At 42.3% G+C, this 25881-nt stretch overlaps 1 protein-coding gene across 3 annotated transcripts in view; it reads left to right on the plus strand.

Annotated features, from left to right (window-relative positions):
- The first annotated feature begins 2344 nt into the window (after positions 1-2344).
- PPEF2 (protein phosphatase with EF-hand domain 2) overlaps positions 2345-25881 on the plus strand; it is a 35046-nt gene continuing 11509 nt past the window's right edge. Inside the window, exons 1-11 of one of the 3 annotated variants that reach the window (XM_045473721.1) lie at positions 2345-3489; positions 8163-8300; positions 12979-13106; positions 13257-13314; positions 14526-14701; positions 16003-16117; positions 18882-18928; positions 19932-20098; positions 20564-20600; positions 20693-20842; positions 24392-24772. In XM_045473721.1, the coding sequence (XP_045329677.1) occupies positions 8246-8300; positions 12979-13106; positions 13257-13314; positions 14526-14701; positions 16003-16117; positions 18882-18928; positions 19932-20098; positions 20564-20600; positions 20693-20842; positions 24392-24772 (1314 nt within the window). In that variant the 5' untranslated portion in view covers positions 2345-3489; positions 8163-8245. The remainder of the gene's footprint in view (positions 3490-8162; positions 8301-12978; positions 13107-13256; positions 13315-14525; positions 14702-16002; positions 16118-18881; positions 18929-19931; positions 20099-20563; positions 20601-20692; positions 20843-24391; positions 24773-25881) is intronic. The other 2 variants (XM_045473720.1, XM_045473722.1) reach the window with 2 other exon arrangements.

Here is a 25881-nt window from a genome sequence, read left to right on the forward strand (position 1 = left end):
AAGATGTACTACAAACCTGCAGTTAACAAAACAGTATGGTGCTGGCACACAAATAGACACATAGATCAATGGCACAGAATAGAGAGCCCAGAAATAAATACACACTTATTTGGTCAATTAATCTATGACAAAGGAGGTAAGAACATACTAATATACTAATGGGTGGGGCGCCTGGGTGACTCAGAAGTGTCCGACTCAGTTTCGGCTCAGGTTATGATCTCACGGTTTCATGGGTTTAAGCCCCGTGTCAGGCTTTGTGCTGACAGTGCAAAGTCTGCTTGGAATTCTCTCTCTCCCTCTCTCTCTACCCCTCCCTCGCTCACACTGTCTCTTTCTCTCTCAAAATAAATAAGTAAAACTTAAAAAAAAAAAAAAGAATATACTTACAGGGAAAAGACATTCTCTTCCATAAATGGTGCTGGGAAAACTGGACAGCTACATGCAAAAGAATGAAACTGGCCCACTTTTTTTACACCATACACAAAAATAAATTCGAAATGGACTTAAAGACCTTAATGTGAGACCTGAAACTATAAAGATCCTGGAAGACAACGTTGGCAGTAACTGCTTTGACATTGGCCATAGCAACTTTTTTTCTCTAGATCTATCTCTCAAAGCAAGGGAAACAAAAACAAAAATAAATTATCCGGACCACATCCAAATAAGAATCTGCATAGCAAAGGAAACGATCAACAAAACAAAAAACAACTCACTGAATAGGAGAAGATATTTTCAAATGATATATCTGATAAGGGGTTAACATCCAAAATATAAAAATAACTTATACAACTCAACACCAAAAAAAAATCCAATTAAAAAATGGGCAGAAGACCTGGGGGACCTAGGTAGCTCAGTTAAGTGTCTGACTCTTGATTTCGGCTCAGGTCATGATCTCACCATTGTGGGATTGAGCCCTGTGGCCAGCTCCATGATGGGTGTGGACCCTACTTGAGATTCTCTCTCTACCTCTGCCCCATCCCCCACTTGCATTTACTCTCCTCCCCACCCCCCCCCATTAAAAAAAAAAAAATGGGCAGAAGACCTGAATAGACATTTTTCCAAAAAGGACATCCAGATGGGCAACAGACACATGAAATGATGCTCAGCATCACTAATAATCAGAGAACTGCAAATCAAAACCATAATGAGATATGATCTCACATCTATCAGAATGTCTAAAATCAAAAAGAAGAAATAACAAGCATTGGTGAGAATGTAGAGAAAAAGGAGCCCCTGTACCCTGTTGTTGGGAATGTAAATTGGTACAGCCACGGTGGAAAACATTGTGGAGGTCCCTAAAAAAATAAAAAATAGAAATACCATATAATCCAATAATTCCACTGTTGGGTATTTACCCAAAAGAAAATGAAAACACTAATTTGTAAAGATATATTTACCCCTGTATTTATTGCAATATTATTGACAATAACCAAGATGTGGGAGCAACCTAAGTGTCTATGGATAGATGAATGGACAAGGAAGATAAGTGTGTGTATATATATATATATATATATATATATATATATATATAGACAGAATATTACAGAGCCATAAAAAAAGAATGAGATTGTGCCATTTGAAACAACATAGATGAACCAAAGGTATTGGACTAAGTGGAATAAGTCATATTGAGAAAGACAAATACCATATGATTTCCATCATATATAAAAAACAAAACAAATAAACAAAAAGCAGAATCAGACTATAAATATTGAGAACAAACTGATGGTTGCCAGAGAGGAAAGGTGTGGAAGATGGGCAAAATGGGTAAACAGGAGTAGGAGATGCAGGTTTCTAGTTATGGAATGAATGAGTCATGAAAGGAGGACGCACAATATAGGGAATATAGTCAACGGTATTGTAATAGTGTTGTATGGGGACAGATGGTAGCAGCACTTGTGGTGAGCACAACATAATGTATAGAGAAGTTGAATCACTATGTTGCACACCTAAAACTAATTTAACATTGTTTGTCAATGGTATTCAGATAAAAAATAGTTTTAAAAGAATGTACTATTTTTCAGCTAAAAATAAATTATTTAAATGCATACTTTAATAAATCACAATTAAAATTTAATCTAGCTTAACTACAACAAAGTGAATTTACATTCCCATCAGAAGTGTATGGAGAGGCTCCTTTTCTCATACTGCCAATAATACAGGATTTTATCAATCTTTTTTTAAGTTTTTTTAATTTTACCATTATTTTTTAATTTTTTAAATTATTTATTTTGAGAGAGAGAGAGATGGTGGGGGAGGGGCAGAGAGGGAAAGAGAGAATCCCAAGCAGGCTCCATGCTGTCAGCACAGAGCCCAGTGCAGGGCTCTATCCTGTGAACTGTGGGATCATGATCGGAGCCAAAATCAAGAGCCAGACACTTAACTGAATAAGCCACTCAGGCACCCCCAGCATTTTATCAGTCTTTTGACTTTTAGCGAATTTTGGGGGAAAAAATGTTAGCAGTCAATCCCTAACAAAAGTGAGTCAATGTGAAAATACCAGTATCAGACAAAAGAGAATTCAAGCCAAAATGGATTTTGGCAGAGTGATATTTTATTTTGATAAACCACCCTCTAGCAAGAAAATAAAACATCCACAAGCCTTCATGTATTATAATTATATAAATATATAATGGCAATTTTAGATGATTCAATATATATTTTACTACAGAGCTACAAAAACTATAATGCAAAGATTCAGAAATACAAGGATAAATTGCTAACTCTGTACTTATCACAGAAATCTTCGAAACATTTTTTTCAAAGATGAGCAGATCTGGAAGAATCCATAAGGATAAAGAGGATTTGAATAGCATAACAACAAGCTTGACCTACGAAATGGATGCAGATAAACAAAATGTAAATTTCTTTGCAGATTCCAATGGCATAGTTAGTACCTACCAGCATACACATAAGCATCTTAGATTAATTGAAAACGTAAGTTGCCTGGGAATAGTGATTAATATTTCAGTATATTAATAGTTTATGTTATATCCTAAGGAAAGTCAGCAAGAGTAGGAGAAGCAAACAGGAAAAGGCAAGGTGTTTCCATCATGTTTTGTGAACAGAGGAAAGCCAGCCATGAGAAAGAGTGCCATCTCCTGTGGGACTCCCGTGGGACAGCAGAGACCCCCCCCCCCCCCATGTGCCAGACCTGCTCTGAGCCCCAGGCCCCGTGCTGTCAGAACTCCTCTGTTTCTGGGTTAAGGAGCTCAGGCTACGCAGATGCGGCTTGAGAAACACAGCCTCCTAATCCAGGGGAGTAAGAAGGCTTAGACGTGGGGCCAGGGCGGGAGAGAGCAGAGGAGAGACTGTCTTCAGGAGTGGGGCCTACGTGTGAGGGAGTCACCCTGACTATGCCATCTCTCCCTTCACATCCTCCTCACAGGCCTGATCTGATGGAGGTCAAGAGGTGCCTACTGATGTGAGGTGGGGAGCCCTGAAGGCTTGGCCACGGCTGTGGATTCACCGCTGCCTTTCTGGGACAAGGTATGCCAGGCTGGGCGTGGCCCTTACTTATCACACTTACAGGCCTGGAAGAAACTACATCAGCTAGGGATCCCTCAGCCAACTCAGAAGACAGGATGGGGGGTCACACCTGTGTGTTAAAGAGGTTTCTGCCTCCTTGTGTGTTGTAGTAAAGAATACCAAAGAAGGTAAGAGCTTTCTTTCTCACCTAAAGCACAGAAAGGAGGGCAACAAATGTATGTTTTTACACAGGAAATAATACAGGTTTGGTTTGAGGATAGAGGTAAGAGAAAGCCCCTATTATCAACTCACCCAGGGAGGGTCTTTGCTATGTGTATTTTGAGGTTCATTTGGGGGAAGATAAACAATTACCAACATTTTTTTTAAAATGATAATGTCAAATATGGATGGTACTAAGGCAAATCCTAGAAGGACAGGGGTCTCACCCATATGATGTATATGTGCTATTTACCTGAGAAGATGGCTCACTGGAGGGGGGGGGGGCGGGAATCACCAGCAGGAAAAGTAATTAGTCATTACCAAAAGGTGTCAGTTCAACAGTCTGAGTCTACATCAAGCTCATTTTTCATGTTTGGTTTTACGAAGCTTTCCTTTTTTCCCTTGAGAATTATTTTAGTTCTCCTTTCTACTCCTTACTTTTAGAATGCTCTTTACAGGTCTGTAAATAATATCAGTTTCTTCTCTTAAGACAGCCATAGGTAGGGGCGCCTGGGTGACGCAGTCGGTTAAGCGTCCGACTTCAGCCAGGTCACGATCTCGCGGTCCGTGAGTTCGAGCCCCGCGTCGGGCTCTGGGCTGATGGCTCAGAGCCTGGAGCCTGTTTCCGATTCTGTGTCTCCCTCTCTCTCTGCCCCTCCCCCGTTCATGCTCTGTCTCTCTCTGTCCCAAAAATAAATAAACGTTGAAAAAAAAAAAAATTAAAAAAAAAAAAAAAAAAAAGACAGCCATAGGTAATACCTATTTAGTCAGTACCACTTTTTAATTTCTTTCTTATATGGAAATTTTTTTGAAAAATATGATTTCTTGATTTTTAATTATCAAAGTTATAATACAGTAAGTTAAAAATGAAAGTTTGTCACACAAGCCCATTCTGCAGAGATAATCACTATTAACAATTTGGTGTATGCTATTTGATTGTATACTTACTGATACTTTTTTTATATAGATGAGATCATATTAGGCATACTATTCTGCAGTTTGCTTTTCTTCATGCATTGATGTATCTTGGGGATATTTTCATGCCATTACATACTGATTTGCTGTGTTCTTTGTCATGGCTGAATGCTATTCCATTCCCCTTTTAATGCCCCATGATGTGTTTTGTTAATTCTGGGCTGATAAAATATTTAAGGTGCTTATTATTTTGGGGAGAGAGAGATTTTAAGAGATTCTGAGAGTGTCATTTAAAAAGGTTCCTCGTTTATGGTTTTTAATGCCAATGACAAACATTTGCAAAGTTCTCTTCACATATAACCTCATCTTCCCCTTGTCATAACCGTGTAATGGAGTTACTACCACCAATTCACAGACAAGAAACAGATGAGATCACGGAGTCCCGTCCTGATATCTGGGTGCTCCCTGTCCGATATATGAAGGCACATCCTTTTTGTCCTTGATGACCAGAATTAATTATAACTGGATGTGCTGCCTGAGGAGAGCCTTCATTTCTTTCACCCCTGCAGGTTATTTCAAATAGTTTATTGGTCCCTGATAGTTATTCCTCTCTCACACCATGGCAACATCATACTTCTATCTCAATGGCTTTTTTTTTATAGGGTAGGTGATAGACAAAGTTGTCTTATTCTGCCACCATTTTTGGATTTATAAACTCATAAGAAACAAGGTGCCTGAAGGGCAAAAGAGGAATAATTTAATAATAACCATCTTTGACCCAGAGATAATCAGTATCCATCCTATTGGTTTCTGCTTGTCTTGGTCAGCTAGGGGTGCTGGAACAAAATACCACAGGTGAGTGGCTTAAACAACATACATTTATTTATCACAGTTTTGGAGGCTGAGTAGTCCAGGATCAAGATGCCAGCAGATTTGATTTGTGTTGTGTGCTCTCTTCTTGGCTTGCAGATGGCCACCACCTTGTTCACATGACACACACACACACACACACACACACACACACACACACAGAGAGAGAGAGAGAGAGAGAGAGAGAGAGAGAGAGAGAGATCTAATCTTTCTTCCTCTTTTTTTTTAATAAGGACACTAATCCCATCATGTGGTTACCACCCTCATGACCTCACCTAAACCTAATAACCTCCCAAAAGCTCTACCTCCAAATAACATCACACTGGGAGTTAGAAAGTCAATTTGTGAATTTATGGGGGACACATACAGTTTATAACAATGCTGTATTGAGATAGTATGTCTTTTTCTGCTTCCTAAATCTGAGCCAGGGACATGTTTTTGGTTATTGATATTGTAAAATAAATATATCAGATCCAATTTATCAACATGTATTGAGATTCTACAATATACTGAGAACACTTTAAATAATTATTTATTACTCTCATATATACAGAGGAGAAAACTGAGTCTATGAGAGGTTAAGTGACCAAGGTCTAGTGAGAAGCTGATCTGAAATTCTCACCTGCACCTGTATGCTTCCAAAACAGAAACACTTTAGGACACAACATGGCTCTACAGGCAAGTTACCAATGATCAAAACAAGTTGTAAGTGACTCACAAGGTGGACTCAGTCATTACTGATACGCCTTTTAGCTTTAAAACTGTGCAAGTTATCTGGAGAAAGTTGGGTTGATTTGGTCATGATGGCTATTCGCTTTGACCCATACTCAGGTTCTGGTTTTATGGTATCTCTTACATCTGGGAATCATTTTGCACACATACACAAAAGAGATCTTGTCTTTTTGTCTTTGATCATTTAGTCAAAGTAAGCTAACCAACACAAGCAAGGTGAGACTTTTCTTTGATTTGCAAGGGAAAAGATAACAACTTTTTGACAATCCCCAAGACAAAAACCTTTAAAAATAGAGGAAGTAGTGTAGGGTAGATGTGATGTTAGGGGGAAAAATATAGAAATGGAATCCATAGGCACCTGGGTGGCTCAGTCAGTTAAGCGTCTGACTTTGGCTCAGGTCATCTCATGGTTTGTGAGTTTGAGCCCTGTGTCAGGCTCTGAGCCGGTAGTGTAGAGCCTGTGTGGGATTCTCTATGTCCCTCTCTCTCTGCCTCTCCCCCACTCATTCTATCTCTCTCAAAAATAAACAGTAAAAAAAAAAAGTGGAATCCACTCTCAACATTAAGTCAGTACATCTCAGATTGCTTCCTGAAGAAGAGCTAGGAAAAGATTGATCTTTATTGTGTAAAAATGAATGTGCCAATAAATAAATAAATGGTAAAAATAAATAAATAAATTTATTCAATTAATATTTCTTGAATCTCTGCCACATGCCAAGCCCACGCTAATTTCTAGATATATGATGATGAATTTGCTCACACACAGCCTTTGCTCTCAAGCAACTGGTAGTTTAATGGTAGAGAGACACAAAATAGGGAAGTATAATATCTTACCGCAGTAATGGAGATGTGAATAGGTTATTCAAGAACTCACAGGAGGGGCCTGTCAAACTGGCTTCCCTAAAGTGATGCCCAAAGAGAGCCTTAAGGAATGAGTAAAGTTAGCCAAGTTAGCCAAGAGGGATGGGAGAGGAAGAACATTCCAGGTCAGAACAAAAACACATAGGTCATGGTGGTCAAAGAGCAGTTTGAGGAAAGTAGAGAAGAGAGATGAGGCTTGAGGAGTAGGCTTTTGGGAAGATGAGTTCTGTTTGTGGTACATGGAGTCTGAGGCACCCCAGTGAAAGGTTAGCAGGAAGCTGAGTATATGGGGCTGAGGTATATGGATGATCCGTGAGGAAGATATAGATTTGAGCAGTAGGAGGTAATAGTTGAATGTGTGAATATTCATTCAGTCATCCAGGAAGTATGTTCCAAGTGAGAAGACCTGACGTTTGAGACTAGAATACAAATAAAAATTGACATTTAAAGGATCGACAGTGGAAAGTCAGCTCAAGAAGGAGGAAGAGTAGTCAGAGAGGAAGGAGCAAACGCGAGGGAATCTGGCATCGTGGAAACTCAAGGAGTAGAATTTTGATCAAGGTGGGACTTGTGGAGACACATGGCTTTGCTATTTGGGCAAGGTAAGGACTAAAAAGACAAAAAAGAATTAGAGGCACCAGCATGAAAGGTTTTGATCAATAGAGAAGATGTAAAAAGTGGTTTTAAGAGGGATTAGGCAGAAAATATGTAGTCTACTTAAGAGAAATCTGAATGAGAAGAAAAGGGAGGCTGGCTTATAGCTAGAGGGATATAGGAGTCAAAGGATAATGATGATGATGATAATGACGGTGATGGTGGTTGTGGTGGTGAAGTGCTTTGAGATTATAAGAAAAGAGACTTCAGTACGCTTCTAAATTGAAAAGGAAAAAGCTAGTAGAAAGGCTGGGAACATGGGAGAGATGTGAGATGACACACGGAGGGAATTTGCAGGGGGGAACATCTCATGCACTGACATCACAGAGGTGGGGAGGGTGCTGTCATATGATAGTCCCACATTTTTTATGATGTGGGAGATGAGGTTCATAGATGACTTGGTCTATCTGAACTAATACTCTGCCTGAATTTCCTTATTTCAGATTCCCTCTTCCTTTTGTCAGCAAATAATTGACTCTCCCTCAGACCTGCTGTCTGTGTCCTGCAGAAACCTTTTACATACACTATGGGAAGTGGTACCTCAACCCAACATCATTTTGCTTTCCAGAATGCAGAGAAAGGTATGTGTTTCCCACCTTCCAAACTAGCTGTGAGTATCCCCAAATCTACATTGCATGGGGAGGGGTTTCTCAGAATAGAATAAGGAAACCATTTTACTTCTCCTCAGGCAACCCTTGAAAATCAGCTTCTCCTCCTTGTGACAAGATCACCAGAATGTCAGCTGAATATCTTAGGAGTTGGTGAACTACATTTGACCTGAAGGAATCAGTGTTGTCCACAAGGGTTTATCCCAAATTATACACGTACAAGTGATTGAACTAAAGTTGGGCAAAAAGTAGATGAAAGAGCATTTCAGGTAGAGGGTTCAGTATGTACAAAGATCATGAGCTAGAAAGAAGTGAGGCATGTTTGAGAAACTGAATTGTCTGAAGTGAACAAGATGGAGAACAGCATAACATGAGGCTGCCGAGGTAGGCAAAGCCCAGATCACTCAGGGTCTGTAGGATTTTAAATCTTATCTTAAGGGCATGAAGAACCATTGATGAATTCAAAATAGGGAGTTCATATTAAGATTTATGTATCAAAAGACCTCTGGCTTCTGTGAAGAAAGAAGGGAGAGAGTAAAAGTAGAAGAAGGAACAGTCTGAAAGCTACTAAAGTCATCTAAGCAAGAGATGCTGCTGCCTTAGTCCCGAGTTATTGGCAGCAGAGATGGAGAGAAGGTGAATTCTAACAATAGTTAGGAGGTGGAACTGACAGGACCCAACTGAGTAGATGTATGGAGTGAGGGAGAAGGGTGGATCAAAAATGACTTCCAGTTTTCCGGCCAGCAAAACTGGGCAGTCAATAATGCCAATTACTGGCGTAAAAATAGTGGAGGAGAAGCAACTTTGACTAGAGAGAAGATGGTGAGTTTATGCTGGGGTTGAGGTGGCCGTGAGATATGCAGGTGGAAGGACTGAGTAGGCAGTTGCGTATTCACATCTGGATTTTGGAGGTGAGGTTGGGCTGAAGAGATAAACGATGGAAAACATTCAGAGTGTTACATGGTGGTTGAGGCCATGGGGGTCTCTAAAGTAGCCTAGAGGGAGAGTAAAGATGGATCAGAGACCTGGGCCTAGGACAGAGCCATGAAGGACTCCAGGGCCTAAGCACCAGGTGGAAGAGGATAAGTCAGCAAAGGAGACTGAAGACAGGCAGCCAAAGACGTAGGAGGAAAGCAAAGGAAATCATGACAACACTTTGTTTATATGGGCTGACGCATGTCTGTAAGCTCGTGGCTTCCTTACTTTCTAGTTTGGCAATATGTCCCAGGCTCATCTTGCACATTTTTGGCCCTGGAGTAACTTCTTCTTTAGGGTGTGGGGTGTCCCCTTGCTTCCAGGTTGGCCTATATCTTTCTATAATTTTTCAATGAACAGATACAGAAATATGTACTATTTAGAAAAAACCCCAGCATGACTAATTTATATTTAGGAACACAGTATTGTTACTTAACAACCTTGATGTTATATTTACATATAGCTCTTTATTAAAAATTTTTTGTCCATGGGGTGTCCGGTAGCTCAGTCAGTTAAGTCTGACTAAGTCCGACTTTGGCTCAGGTCATGATCTCATGGTTTCTGAGTTTGATCCCCGCATTGCGCTCTGTGCTGAGAGTCCAGAGCCTGGAGCCTGCTTCAGGTTCTGTGTCTCCCTCTTTCTCTGCCCCTCCTCACCCCACCCCCTGCCTCTCTCTCTCAAAATAAACATTTAAAAAAAAATTTTTAATCTTTTTTCCCTAACAGCATTAAAATAGTATTATTTACTTTATCCTACCATGTATAAATAATAGTTTCCAAATAATAACAATACTAGTATAAACAATGTGATTACTAACAATTCTTTGTTTTAATATTTATCTATTTTTGAGAGAGAGTGTGAGCAGGGGTGGGTCAGAGAGGAGGGAGACAGAGGATCTTCCACTCTGTGCTGACAGCAGCAGGCCCAGTGTGGGGCTGGAACTCGTGAACCGTGAGGTCATGAGCTGAGCCGAAGTCAGATGCTCAAATGACTGACCCACCCAGGTGCCCCTGAAAATTTCTTAAGATTTCTTTGTAGTTCATTTTGTCCTTTGGAAATATATCCACTAGGGACATACAAATTACTGAATTCTTAAGTCATTTGAAGTAACTCCTTTCTGTGTTTCTAACTTATATAAGGTTAGATTCACTTGTTTAACTTTTGCTTTTAATCTTTGGAGATTGATTTGTTGTTCATTTTGTTTTATTTTATGTATTTATCTGTTCCATTTTTTTTCTTGTTTTTCATTTTGTTTCATTTTTTTTTCATTTTGTTTTCATTTTGTTTTAAATTTGTTTTATAACTTTGTAAAGCATTTATACGATTCCTGTCCCAATTATCTGTTGCAGCATAACAAACTATCGGAGAACTTGGTGGCTGGAGACAATCATTTTATCTGCTCATAATTTTGTGGGTTAGGAATTTGCAGAGGGCCCAGTTGGGTGGTTTGCCCATGATTCTGTGGGCAGCTGGAGCTGGAGGCTCTACTTCTTTTTGAATTTTTTTCAAAATTTTATTTTTAAAGTAGTCACTACACCCAGTGTAGGGCTTGAACTCACAACCCCAAGATCAAAAGTGGCATGCTGTACTGTGCATGCTGTACTGACTGAGCCAGCCAGACACCCGATGGTTCTATCTTTCCCTTCCTTCCTTCTTTCTTTCTTTCTTTCTTTCTTTCTTTCTTTCTTTCTTTCTTTCTTTCTTTCTTCATCAATGTATTTATTTGGGAAGAGAGAGAGAGAGAGAGAGAGCAGTGGAGGGGCAGAGAAAGAGGGAGAGAGAGGATCCCAAGCAGGCTCCACACGTTCAGCACAGGGACTGATGCAGGGCTCTAGCTCACAAACCACGAGATGGTGACCTGAGCTGAGATCAAGATCCAGATGCTTAACTGGCTAAGCCACCCAGGTGCCCCAAGGAGGTTCTACTTCTAAGTCAGCTTTTGATTCACTCGCTGGTGCCTTGGTGACCTTTGACCTCTGTCTCTCTTCATGTAGTTGCCTTGTTGTTAATAGGGGGTTTTAACAGGTAGGTGTCTTGTACCCTCAGATCTAGTCTACACAAAGCTGGAGTAAGAGGAGCCCAAGCATGTTGTATTGTGCTGTTGGAAAGGAGAGGGCAGAGGGACTTAGACTATCCTGCACCTTTCAGCCCCTATCTCAGTTAACCCAGATCCCTGCCAGGACTGAGAGGGAGAAAAAAACAGTGAGAAAGAGCCATTGGTTGTCCTCCCTGCCCTAAGGAGTCAAGCAAGACTGAGGATAGAAGTATGTCTAGTTGGCAGCCTTTGCCTTTAAATGTTGAAGCAACGTGTTAGCAAACAATATTTTCACGGAACCTTGGTGGCCACGATACCCCTCAGTATTGCTTACACTTCACCGCATGTAAGAACCACATGTGGGCTGGTTAAACCTGAAGATCCCTGTAGAAATTCTAATGCTGTAGGTTTAGGGTGAGCGAGGCCCACGTATCTGTGCTTCCCATTAGTTCCTGGAGGCTCTGTAGCTCTTACTCCAGACATTTCATTCACGGTTCTGAGCATGGATTTACAGAATTCAATCGGTAGAGCTTCAGCCTTAGCATTTGGTAAGGGCCTTTGAGAAGTAGCTACAGTTTGACATTTTTTATCAGAGGAAATCAAATTCAGCTTTGCTTAAGTTTCCCCCTGGTTCTCTTTTCTCTAATCAACTTTCCTTGTAAGGAAATCAGCCAGAATTCTACTAGCTCTCTAATGCAAGCTAAATATATTAAATCAATCTGTCTACTGTTCACGAGGTTGACCTGAATTAACCTGCAGGGTTTCCTTTGTAATCCTGCTTTACCCATGAATACTCCATTCATCACCAGTGGCACATTCAGGCCCAGGAGCTTAAGAAGAATCTAGTTATTTATGTGAACAGCTGTTCTCTGGCAGTAGGACTTGACCGTGGGTCTTAAAGCTCTTAGGAGGAAGTAAACCTACTCATGCCACCCTGTGGAACACGGTCACCTAGCACGGGCCCTGGCAAAAAGAGAAGCCCAAAGGCGGCCTGCAGATTTGATAGTGGGTGAGGGGGGTGAGATCACAAGCATAGAACCCAGCAAGCACTTACTGCCACTTGACATTGTATGTAGTAATTTGTGTGTTTGCCCATTGTTTGTTTTCCCCAGTCATAGAGAGCCCATTCCCTTTTCAGATGAGGACATTGAATCCCAGGAAGGTAATTCTCCTGAGGCCACATAGCTGGTCAGGGCATTTCCAGGCCTAGAACCCACATCTTTTGATATCCAGTCTGTTGTTAGAATGTCAGAATGTCCTCCCCACCCTCTACCCCTGTATTATCCCACCCTTCAAGTATGCCTCATGCTTGCAACCTGTCCAGTTTAGATCTCTCGATGATCCTGGCAATCCAACCTTTCCACCTCTCACACATAAGAGTCTTCAGCAGACAGTAGGAGTTCCAATAAACCTACAGTGATATTAGTAAAACCACTAGGTGAGAATGAAGGTGGGGTGGGGGAGGGAGTGGGGAAGAGAGCACCCCAGCCAGCGGTGAGGCAAATCCTTCCTCCCAGGGGCAATGGGTAGTGCTTTCCCCACCATCCTGTCCCCAGATTACAACAGGAGCGGTGCTCTTCACCTCCGCCCTGGCCCAGGGAGTCCCAGCTCACAGGCTGTCTTCTCCATCTGTGTCACAGCCTTCAAGGCGGCAGCCCTGATCCAGAGATGGTACCGACGCTACACGGCGCGCTTGGAGATGAGGCGGCACTGCACCTGGCGCATCTTCCAGTCTATAGAGTACGCGGGACAGCAAGACCAGGTCAAGGTGCGGTGGGATGTGGGCCCCAGTCACTCATGCTCTGCCTTCCAGCACATGGGCAGCAAGGGCCAGGTGCCCAGAGGGTACAGCTGACCCGGACCCCTCCTGGTTCTCTTTGCGCCCATCTCTAAAGCCAAGTCTTCAACTCTTCTGCAGCTCCATGATTTCTTCAGCTACCTTGTGGATCACTTCACCCCCAGCAGCAACCATGAGAGTGAGTATGAGCTGCCATACAAGAGGGCCTCAGGGTTGTAGATATCAGACTGAGCAGGGGAGACACAGGGGGCGTAGATCCCGTGACAGCCAGGGAATGAGTGAGGAGGCTGACAGATAAATGGCAGCTTCTGGGTTCTCCCAGAATCACACCTGGAGACAAGAATTTGAGTGCAAGGAGTTGGTTTGTTAAATACGGGAAAACAGTCGGGCGGTGGGGAGGGACTGGGGAAGGAATTCAGGGAAGGGAAGGCAGTTTATAAAGAGGCAGAGGCAGGGGTGGGGGCTACCAAGCCAGCAACAAAAGGTGCCTGGGAAATAGTGCAGAACACTTGCCTTGGAATGATCCCCCCTGAAGGCAGAGAGAACTAGAGTCTTCCTGTGTCAACTCCTGAGACTCATTAGTTGAAGGCTGCTGGGAGGGATGATAGGAAGCGTCGTTAATTCCACAGCATTTCTGGCCTGCCAAGCAGGGCCCTCTGTGGACCCAGGAAGAAAGCTCCCAGGCCAGAGATGCAGAGGCTGATGGTTGGCCCTTGCCTGAAGGACCTTGAAAGGTCTGATGGCTTCTGGCACACTGACTGACAGCACCAGAAATGCCTGTGAGCTTTTTTGTTTCACCAAGGTTTTTCCCTTTCCTTCTGCTTACAAGCCTCAGCTGCTAAATTTCTGTTCTAAGTCTGACAAATCTCAGCCTTTTAAAATTTTTTTAACATTTATTTATTTTTTGAGAGACAGAGGGAGAGAGCATGAGCAGGGGAGGGGCAGAGAGAGAGGGAGACGCAGAATCCGAAGCAGGCTCCAGGCTCTGAGCTGTCAGCACAGAGCCCGATGCGGGGCTCAAACTCACGGACTGTGAGATCATGACCTGAGCTGAAGTCAGTCGCTTAACAGACTGAGCCACCCAGGCGCCCCAAATCTCGGTCTTTTAAAATAAAAGTAAAATTGGGGCACCTGGGTGGCTCAGTCAGTTAAGCATCTGACTCTTGATCTCAGCTCAGGTCTTGATCTCACAATTCATGAGTTCAAGCCCTGAATCAGGCTCTGTGCTGACAGGGTGGAGCCTGCTTAGAATTCTCTCTTTCTCTTTCTCTCTCTCTCTCTCTCTCTCTCTCTCTCTCAAAAAAGTATGGTCCAGGGAAAGACTGTTTTGTATTGCCCATGGACTGCACATCTGAGCATAAGCTGTCCTACCCTTTCTGTCCTAACCAGGAGACTTCCTGGACCGTATGTTCACCGAGGACAGATTCCCCCAGGACTCTGAGATGGAGAAATTCGGTGACTATGAATCTATAGAAGTCCCTGACAATTACACGGGACCACGCCTCTCCTTCCCACTCCTTCCTGACCATGCAACTGCCCTAGTGGAAGCTTTCAGACTGAAACAGGTAAGCTCACCGTGGGAAATCTGGGTCACGACCAACTTTGTGGAATATGGAGAGGGAGACCAGACCCAACACAGAAGGAATAGCCCTGGATTTAGGGTGTTAGTGTCATGGATCCACTAGAGAGATTCCATGCCCCCTTTGCTTAGCCAGGACCTTGTAGTCAATAAGCCAGTTTTTATGCACTGAAAACTTCTCCTCCTCATCATGTAATATTTCTTTGTTCATTCATCCCACTGATAATTACTGAGCACTGCTATGTACAGACAGTGTTCTGGGCACTGGGGATATAGCAATGAGCAAGACAAACACCAATTCCTGCTCTCACAGGGCTAACATTCTAGAGGAGAGACAGACAGTAGATAATAAATAACAACAAATAAGCAGATTCTGCAGTATATTAGAAGGAGATAAGAGCTGTGTAAGAGAATAAACTAAGTTCTGGGTAGGAGAGATGGCAATTTATGGAGTAGTCTTGGAAAGCACCATGGATAAGGTGATTTCTGAGCAAAGGTTGAAGATGGTGAAGAAATGCACCATGTGGATGCCTCCAGAAAAATGTTCCAGGCAGAGGGAACAAATGGAAAGGCCAGGAGGCAGGACCTTGCCTGGATGGCTCAGGGACCTCAGGAAGGCCATTGTGGCTGGTGAGGAGGAGGTCGGGGAAGAGTGTTAGGGGGTGGAGGCAGAGAGGAGGGTGGGTGGACTTTTGTTCTTCTCAAAGAGATGGGGAGACATTGGGCAGAGGCTTGCTTTTTAAAATAATCATTCCGTTTTCTGAATGGAACAGAGGGAGCAAGGGCTGAAGCAGGATGATCAGTTAAGGTCCTGCAACAGTCCAGGCAAAACATGAGAGTGGCTCGAAACCCTGGTGGTAGAGGCAGAGGCGGTAAGAAGTGGTCACATTCTGGTTCTCTGCCAGACTCCAGCTCTTCGTCTCTTTCATAAGAAGATAATTCACCGCAGGAGACGTTGGGGTGGTTTCCCCCAGGATGTCAGGATCACTTAGTACCATTGACATGCGTGCACTTCTTCACACCTCTCTGAGACAAGCAAGCATTTCTCCCAAGCTGAAGGCAAGGAAGGAAAGAGGAAATTAGTTCAATATTGGGGGATGTTGAAAAGCAGAAACAAGGGCAGAAGTTGGGTGAAAAAGAAAGGATCCATGCATAGGGTTGCAGGGGCACTTTACCAGGGTCTTGGGGTCTTGGGTGTTTGGGATCATTAGGCAGTAAAGGCGAGGCCCATTTTGCTGCATGAATATCAGTGTTGTTTTGTTCCCTCTCCCCTCTTCCTCCTAGTAGCAGCTCCATGCTCGCTATGTCTTGAATCTTTTGCATGAAACCAGGAAACACCTGATACAACTGCCAAACATCAACCGGGTCTCCACCTGTTACAGCGAGGAGATCACAGTGTGCGGTGAGAGTCAGTCAGAAATGGCTTCCCACGCTAGACACAAACAAGAAAACGCTTATGATGGGGAAGAGGAAGGGCGGGGCTGGCGGGAGATGTGATTCTCGCTGAGAGCTTGCTTATTTGCTCCATGCTTTCTGGAGTAGAGGCAGTGCAGTGAAGGATTATGGGGCAAGAGGGCCCAGACTCTGCTTTATTTCCCCAAACAATTCAGATTTGACTCCAAACTCATGCTTTCACTCAGAACACAATCCCTGCAAATAGCCAGATCCTCCCTTGTCAAAAGACAGTTTATTTCTTGTGCCTTGAGCAGCAGGCCCTAATGCCTAGCAAATTATTCCTTCCGTCCACATGTATTCTTCTTCCAGAGAGAAATACTGTCCATGATGATTCTTTCCATATCCTTATGTTTTCGGTAAAGTTTAAACACCTGTTACAGGGGCACCTGGGTGGCTCAGTCAGTTAAGCGTCTGACTCTTGATTTCAGCTCACGTCATGATCTCATGGTTTGTGAATTCGAGCCTTGCATCAGGCTCTGTGCTGACAGCGCGGAGCCTGCTTAGGATTGTCTCTCTCTCTCTCTCTTTCTTTCTCTGTCTCTCTCCCTCTCTCTCTCTGCCCCTCCCCTGCTCTCTCTCTCTCTTTCAAAATAAATTAATTAAATTTCATTAAAAAAAATAGACATCTGTTACAGACTGAGGTCCCACATCTTCACTTAGGGGGTGCAGACTGTCGCACAGCCGGGATTGTAAACTGGCACCTCGAGGGCCATGTGCAACCTGCAGCTAGGTCTTGTTTGCCCTGAAATATTCTTAAATTTTTATTTATTTTATTTTTTTAATTATTTTTGAAAGTTTATTTACTTATTTTGAGAGAGAGAGAGAGAAAGAGAGAGAGAGAGAGAGAATTCCAAGCAGGCTCCAAGCCATCAGCGCAGACCCCAACATGGGGCTCAATCTCACAAACCATGAGATCACGACCTGAGCCAAAATTAAGAGTCAGATGCTTAACCAACTGAGCCACCAAGGTGCCCCTTAAATTTTTTAAATTATTATTATTTTTTTATTAAAATCTTTTTTAAAAATTCAAGTTAGTTAACATACAGTGTAGTCTTGGCCTCAGGAGTAGAACCCAGTGATTTATCTCTTACCTATGACACCCAGTGGTCATCCCAAAAAGTGCCCTCCTTAATGCCCATCACCCATTCAGCCCATCGCCCCACCCCCCTCCAGCAACCCTCAGTTTGTTCTTTGTATTTAAGAGTCTCTTATGATTTGCCTCCCTCCCTGTTTTTATCTTATTTTTGCTTCCGTTCTCCTATGTTCATCTGTTGTGTTTCTCAAATTACACATACGATTTAAATCATATGCTGTCTTACTCCGACTGACTTATTTTGCTTAGCATTATACACTCTAGTTCTATCCGCATTGTTGCAAATGGCAAGATTTCATTCTTTTTCATCACCAGGTAGTATTTCATTGTATGCGTGTGTGTGCATGTGTGTGTGTGTGTGTGTGTGTGTGTGTGTGTGTGTGTATACCACCTCTTCTTTATCCGTTCATCAGTCAGTAGACATTTGGGCTCTTTCCATAATTTGGCTATTGTTGATAGTGCTGCTATAAACATTGGGGTGCATGTGCCCCTTCAAAACAGTATTTTTGTATTCTTTGGATAGATGCCTAGTAGTGCAATTGCTGGCTCGAAGGGTAGTTCTATTTTTAATTTTTTGAGGAACTTCCATACTGTTTTCCAGAGTGGTTGCACCAGTTTGCATTCCCACCAGCAGTGCAAAAGAGGGTTCCTCTTTTTCCGCATCCTCACCAACATCTGTTGTTTTCTTGAGTTGTTAATTCTAGCCATTCTGACAGAAAAAAAATTTTTTTAATGTTTTTATTTTATTTTTGAGAGACAGAGACAGAGAGAGAGAGAGAGAGCACATGTGTGCGCAAGCAGGGGAGGGATAGAGACAGAGGGAGACACAGAATCTGAAGCAGGCTCTAGGCTCTGAGCTGTTAGCACAGAGCCTGATGTGGGGCTCGAACCCATGAACCATGAGATCATGACCTGAGCTGAAGTTGGATGCTTAAACAACTGAGCCACCCAGGTGCCCCAGAAAAATATTTTTTTAATAAATTTCCAACATTTGAAAATTGGAGAATTCATATTAAAATTGACATTTCCGGGGCGCCTGGGTGGCGCAGCCGGTTAAGCGTCTGACTTCAGCCAGGTCACGATCTTGCGGTCCGTGAGTTCGAGCCCTGCGTCAGGCTCTGGGCTGATGGCTCAGAGCCTGGAGCCTGTTTCCGATTCTGTGTCTCCCTCTCTCTCTGCCCCTCCCCCGTTCATGCTCTGTCTCTCTCTGTCCCAAAAAAATAAATACACGTTGAAAAAAAAATTTTTTAAATTGACATTTCCAACACCTCTTGAAAAATCTCCTAACCCTGGCCCATAAATAGCGGCTTCCTACTTCAGATGGGACAAAATCTCTCCAGTGCTCACTTGAGTTTGCATCCCTGCACTGTTCTATCCTATTTTTGCTTCATTTACTGTTTATTTATGATAATCATGTAGAGAAAAGATACTGTGTTTTCTTCTTTCAATATTAGCTATCCCTGTAACAAGGGAAGTTAATATTTATCCCTGTCTTACATATGGAAAAAAGTAACCACAACTTTGTCAGATTTTTCTGGGTATTTTCCTTTTTATAGTAAAAATGAGACACAGTGGTAAGGACCAGTAAAAACTGATATTCTTTTTCTGTCTTTGTTAGGAGATTTACATGGCCAGTTGGATGACTTAATATTTATATTTCATAAGGTATGAATGTTTAAGATCCTGTCTTGCTCTGAGGCTTATTTTGGAAGTATCTATTAACCAAATGCTTAAGTATTGCTTGGATTTTTTAAATATTACTTTATCTTTTTATTTTAAAAATTTTTTCTTTTATGTTTATTTATTTTTGAGAGAGAGAGAGACAGAGTGTGAGTAGACGAGAGGCAGAGAGAGAGAGGGAGATGCAGAATCTGAAGTAGGCTCCAGGCTCTGAGCTGTTAGCACAGAGCCCGATGTGGGGCTCAAACCCATGAACCGTGAGATCATGACCTGAGCCGAAGTCGGATGCTTAACCGACTGAGCCACCCAGGCGCTCAAAAATATTACTTTAAGTCATTAAAAAATAATACATAGTAGCAAATATATAATATAAAAGTCAGTACTATATTATATTTTAGTATATTTTTGTAAACTGTTTTAAAAGTCTGAGGTTAACAAAGAGAAAGAATCCTTACTTAGTGATTGATTTTTTTTCCAAATAAAGAAAATTGTTGATTATCAAAGCAACTGAAAGCTATTTTCCTATCCATTTTTAGTTATAAAATGTAGAACGTGTAACAGCATACATGAATGTCCTATTAATGTAATATTACTTTACATATATACTGTGCTTCCCAAAGCATTTTTCCACTTATTGTATCCTTTAATCCTGAGGAAACTGACAGCTACTGTTATTATTACTAAAGATATTGTGGCCAGAATTTAAAACTGGCTTTTGGATCACAAGCTTGGTGTCCTTTGCACATACCATACGGCAAAACTCTGGCTTTGTATAAAGAACTTATTTTGATGAGCATGCTAGAAAGAAAATATAAGACCAATAAAAAAATACTTCCATCTTTTATTGACAATTCACATTTGGAGAAGAGCCAGAAAGCACAGAATTGGTGTTCGATCTGACGTAACTGTCAAATGCCCATTGGCTTGACCTGATTTCCTATCCCCTTCCTTTGTTGCCACTTCTTGGACTTGTCTTCTTTTTGGGAAGAATGGCCTCCCGTCACCAGAGAGGGCCTACGTCTTCAATGGTGACTTCGTTGATCGAGGCAAGGATTCAGTAGAGATCCTGATGGTTCTTTTTGCCTTCATGTTGGTTTACCCAAAAGAGTTCCATCTTAATCGAGGAAACCATGAGGACCATTTGGTGAACTTACGGTAACAAACTCAAACACACTTGGGTATTTGATGTTTACTTGTGATTGAAAAGTTACTTTGTCAGAATTTCTTATTTGTTAGATAACTTTTCAAGTAGTTTTCCAATTTTTTAAAGGAATACACAATATGGAACATTAAAATATTTCTTACAAACCTACATATTATCCTACTTTTAATAAAACCATTAAACCTTTTTCCACATATCCGTACTCTTTATCATATGAACAATAAAACTCACTGTAGAAAAACTAAGAAATACAGATAAACAGAAGGAAGAACGTTAAAATATCCCCTAATTTCTTGACCCAGAGTTAATGCTATAATTGTAAACATTTAGCAATTATTCGTCAGTCTCTTTTCTATATATTTGAGTATATGTATATAATATATGAATTCTTATAAAAATTCAATTATACCATAAGTGTTGTCATTAAATTTAATATCTAGTTTTGCTTCTAAATCTAGATATGGCTTTACCAAGGAAGTGATGCATAAATATAAGGTATGCTGCCTTTAAAAGCAAAAGTTTTTCTTAGTTCAGATAAGTTAAGTGTATCACTTGAAAATTATTATCTTCTTAATATCATTTTTCAGACACATGGCAAGAAAATACTAAAAATACTGAAAGATGTTTTCTGTTGGCTTCCTCTGGCCACTCTGGTTGATGAGAAGGTCCTGATTCTTCATGGCGGAGTGTCAGACATGACTGACCTGGAGCTCTTGGCTAAACTAGACAGGCACAAGGTACTGGCCAAGTAATGAAATAGTGCATATTTCACCATAATTTAACCCAATTCATAACAATAACAACCCAGTTCATAATAATTTAACCCAGTCACTGCCTACATAAAGTCAATGTCATTTTGCATGCTGACTCCAGGTGACTTAATAAGGGCTGTTAAGGAAGCCATGAGGGGCGCCTCAGTGGCTCAGTTGGTTAAGTGTCTGACTTCAGCTCTGGTCATGATCTCAAGGTTCATGGGTTCGAGCTCTGTGCTGACAGCTCAGAGCCTGAAGCCAGCTTCAAATTCTGTTCTCCCTCTCTCTCTGCCCCTCTCCCACTTGCGCTCTCTCTCTCTCTTTCTCTCTAAAAAATCAATAAACATTAAAAGATTAAACAAACAAACAAACAAACAAGGAATATACATCTGGGCTCAAGGAGCAAGTGTGCTATGATCCATTAGTGATGTTTCTATGGACATGATGGGGAGTGGCAGCTAGAGCCATCTATTTGCTATCCCTCACCTAGATAATTCTAATAAACACCCCCATTCAGTGTACCTGAAGAGCCTCTACCTCTCAAATAACTCAGTTAAACTCAACAAATGTTTTAAGTGCGTACTTCATTCAGGGAGGATGCTATTGGCAGACAGAAAAATGATGATCAATTTCGAATTAAACTCAACAACTATGGTTAAAGTGCTTACTATGTGCAAAGGAAGTGGTAGGGGTGATACAAAGATAACCAGAGATGGTGCCTGCCCTAAAGAAATTTACAATAACCAGCAGGAGGAGGGAGTGAGAGACAGAATGCAATATACTCCCATATTAATACGTCTCTATTTCCTGTTTCACTTTGGAAGTAAAAACTTAGAAAACAAGAATTCTATTTTCTTTTAATCATAGACTTTTAACACTTGAATGGTGTCTTATGGCTTCTGAACTCCCAGCTGCCCTTTCCAAAACACAGGAATCCCTACTACAACATCTTTGACAACATTTGCCTAAGCAATTACTACACAAGCTAGTGTGCTCTGGGCAACTCTAATTAATATACAAGTCTTTGTGATATGAGACATAAATGAAAGAGCATGGCTTTGGAATCAGACAGACCTGGATTTGAATCTGGGAACATGCAGCACTTGGCTGATATGGCAGCTGTGTTTTACTAGGTTATCCAAGAACCAAGCCTTCTTATGTCTTGTTATTCTGCCGTCCTTAGCGTGTCTTTCCTGAGCCCTCATCTTATAGGCCAAGATAGCCTGCCACCACATCTGTATTCCAAGCAATAGGATAGAGGGAGGAAGAGGGGAAGAATATCCCTGCCCTTTAAAGACACAGGAAAGAAGTTGTATACATCTCTTCTGCTCTCATCCCATTGTTCAGAAAGTAGTTACATGACTACTCCTTGCTGGAAGGGAGGCTGGAAATGCAGTCTTCTGGCTGGCTGGCCACATGCCTAGCACAAAAGTTAGGGTTTCCATTCCTATGACAAAGAAGGGGAAAAGAGATGGGGGAGAATGGTAGTCTCTGACACACAGATACTGAAGTATGGAACTGTGTTCTTTTTTCCTCGAGTAGGTATGGTGAGTGGTTGGTTAGGCTAGAAATGGATAAAAATTCTTTTCCTGCTACTTATAGTTATAATACCTTGAAAAAGTTATTTAACTTACTGTAACCTCAGTTTCTGAATCTATACAATAGGAGAGTGAATGATTGTATCATAGATGTTGTGAGGATTAAATGAAAATATATGTGCATGTGCCTTACAAAATTTGTACTCAATAAGTGGAAATAGTATTAACTACATTTGGCTGAAGTGACAGAAAACTTCAAACAACAATGCCTTGTGATTATTTCTTCCTTCTGTAAATAAACACTGGAAGCAAGCAGTCCAGGGCTGGTAGTAATACCACAAAGTCACTAGAGGCCCAGTGTTCTGCTCTCTTGTTGCTCTACCATGCTACATCATGGCCCAAAGTGGCTACTTGAGCTCCAGCCATCACAACCATATTCTAGCAGCATAACTTAGAAAGTAGAAGAAAGGCATGTTTCTTCCCTCTAAGGACATTCAGTTGTATACAGAATTTTTGTTCATATTTCTGTTCAGAATTTTGTCATATGTTAACATCTAGCTGAAAGGCAGGTTGGCAAGTGTAGTCCTCATTCTAGGTGGTATCTGTAAGAATCTGGGTTTCTATTGCTAAGGAAGAAGAGTAGACAGATGGTAGGGTAGCCACACACTACCTTAGTCTGCCCCTGTTGCTCCCCACATTTTCATGCACACCCCACTCATCCCCTCCCCAATGGAGTCTACACTCAGGTCTCATCCAATGATTGCATCCAGTTCAAAGCCCAAGGTTTCTGGATTCAAGTCCTATTTGTCAAGGTCTGCCTATGGCCCTTTGGGGCCTGGTGACTAAAAGATGATTTCTGTGTCCCTGCTCCCGAAAACTCAGTGTTGGAAGGGGGAAAGGGTAACTCCTTGGAAGAGGTGGGGGAGGGGACACCTGCAACTTTTTCAACAGCTTCCTCCAAAACCTTCATTATAAATCCCCTTTCTGCTTCTCCATAATCTCAACCCTTTCGTGTTCTTTGTGGAAGAGAAGGTGTCCAAGGGACCTAAAACCAGCTCTTAGTCTGCGTGATGTCTGGCACCTTATTTTTTTTTTTAATTCAAATATTCTGTTCTGCTGCATCTATGTCTATGTATGGAGGTAGAGACAGCAAGTCACGATAAAGCAGATGATCTCATGGGAAGAATCACATTTAATGATGTAAACAGGAGAAGTAGGAACTTTGGGGAAAGAATGCTAAAGAACAGTTTGCCTTCTGGAGCTTAGCAAAAAGCTGACTTCCCAGTAGTTTGCAAAGCTCTGGGGAGGGGTGACGTAGCCATTTGTACCAAGTCCAGGAACCACTTGGGAGGAAAATACAAAGTAGGAGCTCTGGAGTCAGATTTCTGGGTTCAGTCCTGGTAATGTTTTAGTATCTCTGCACCTCAGTTTTCTTATCTGTACTATAAATGAGGATGCTATCTCAAAGGAGTGTGAGGGCTAATCGGTTAATTCACGTAAAACTAAAAATGAGGATGCAATCTCATGGTGGCGACCTGAGAGCTAATCAATGAATTCATGATAAGTACCCAGGATAGCACCTATTTACCAAGGGCCCGATACATAGTAACACGATTATTCTCCTTAATAATCAAAGTTAGGGGGATAGATTAATAACTTCTGGGGGATAGATTAATAACTTCCTTGAAATAAAGTTATCTGGGGGTCAAAAGGGGACTGACGGTCTGGCCCTCACTATGAGTTGCAACACGATGAGGAGAGGGGGTTATGACTCTGTTTACATTTGGTGGCCTTTCACTCTCTATGGCCAGGGGCTGGGGCTGCCTGGGAAGTCATCCAGTGCTTGTCCAAAGTCAGAGAACACCTCTGTTCCGTTCTACTCAATCTGGATGCCTCTCGAAATATCATTCAGGTCCTGCTGACCCTCTCTGAGTGTCCTTCCCTGTTCTTGCCCCAAGAACAACTCAACATCTTTGTCTTCTCTGGACATTTTTAGATTGTTTCCACCATGAGGCACAAAACGAGAAAGGAGAACGGGAAACAGGTGAAGGAGGAAGCCAACCAGAAGAGCTCCGCAGGGAGACCCACTCCGTGGTTTCTCCCCCAGAGCCGCTCTCTCCCCGCTTCGCCCCTTCGCCTGGGCTCCCTCCAGGCGCACAGAGCCAGCCGCTCGTCCAGCATTCCCTGCGGCGCCCCCCGGGATGCGAAGGAGCTAGCCTGGCAGGTGCGGCGCTCCGTGGACCTGGAGCTGGACAGGTGCCGGCAGCAAGCAGGCTTCCCGGTGAGCTGGGGGAAGGAGGAGGCCTTGCCGTGCACGCCAGAAGCGGATTCAGGAGCAGAGGAGCCGCTGGAGCCCACGCAGGAGGAGTGGAGGCAGGTGGGTTGTGACCGGGTGCTGCCCCCTGGAATATGGCCGTCTTCCGGAGGGGGCTTTTAAAAAACAGAACAAGCCTCTTCCCTCCATGTAAATTCGGGGTATTTTTTCCCACCCCCTTCACTCTCCCCCTGGGGTTAGAACACCCCCAGAAGAACATTAGTATTTGCTTCATGGCTCATATGTTTTAGAGTTTGAAAGAGCACAGGGTGATGTGGCTGATGGGCTCTATTGCCTGAGCAAATTTGGCTTAGTGACCTAGCATCGTTGGGGTAGGAAGGTAAGCCATGATTTACTGGGTGCTATTTTATGATGTTTTGTGTTGCGTGTGTCAGAAAGATGGCCATTGTAGCTCAAGGCCAAAAGGGTTAGGTCAGCAACTTCTGTCCTTCTCTGTTATCAGGCAAATAAAAGCTTTTCCAAGATCTCCAGAGATGTGTCCTATGGCCACCCCTCGCTGCAAGGGACACTGGGAAAGCACATATTTTGCTAGGCACAGTGCCACCTCAAACACCTCATCAGAGTTCTGTTAGCAAGGAAGAAGAAGGAAAACAAATACAGAGTAGGCACTCATGGTGTTTGCCTAACTATGACTCTGGCAGCCAAATGCAGGGCACATTTCACTGGGGCAAGACTGTGGCAGGGAAGCTTGTAATCCATGTGGTGAGTTTGTGCAGTAGTGTTAGCAGAACGATGTGAACTTGCTGGTGTTCGACCATTTTTGACCTATAAAAATGGCAGTTTTTTTTTTTTTTTTAATGGTTCATCCAGTAAAGAAAAGGAATTCAGAATTATTATAGAGCTAAAATTAGCAGAATGGGCTGATTGACCAGATGGAGGGTGGCGAGAAAGAGGAGTCACAGCTGACTCTGAGACTGGAAACCTCAGAGAGAGAGATGGTGAGGTTAGGCTATGTTCTCCCTGCACTATCGATCTGGGCTTCAACATCAACTTAGAATGGAAATTTAAAAACAAACAAATAAATAAATAAATAAATAATTTTTTTAATTTTTTATTTGCAAATGCTGAGGGGCACCTGGGTGGTTCAGTTGGTTGAGTGTCCGACTTCCGCTCAGGCCATGATCTCCTGGTCCGTGAGTTCGAGCCCCACG

This window comes from Leopardus geoffroyi, chromosome B1 (genome assembly GCF_018350155.1).
Source record: "Leopardus geoffroyi isolate Oge1 chromosome B1, O.geoffroyi_Oge1_pat1.0, whole genome shotgun sequence".
NCBI classification, from domain to species: Eukaryota; Metazoa; Chordata; class Mammalia; order Carnivora; family Felidae; genus Leopardus; species Leopardus geoffroyi.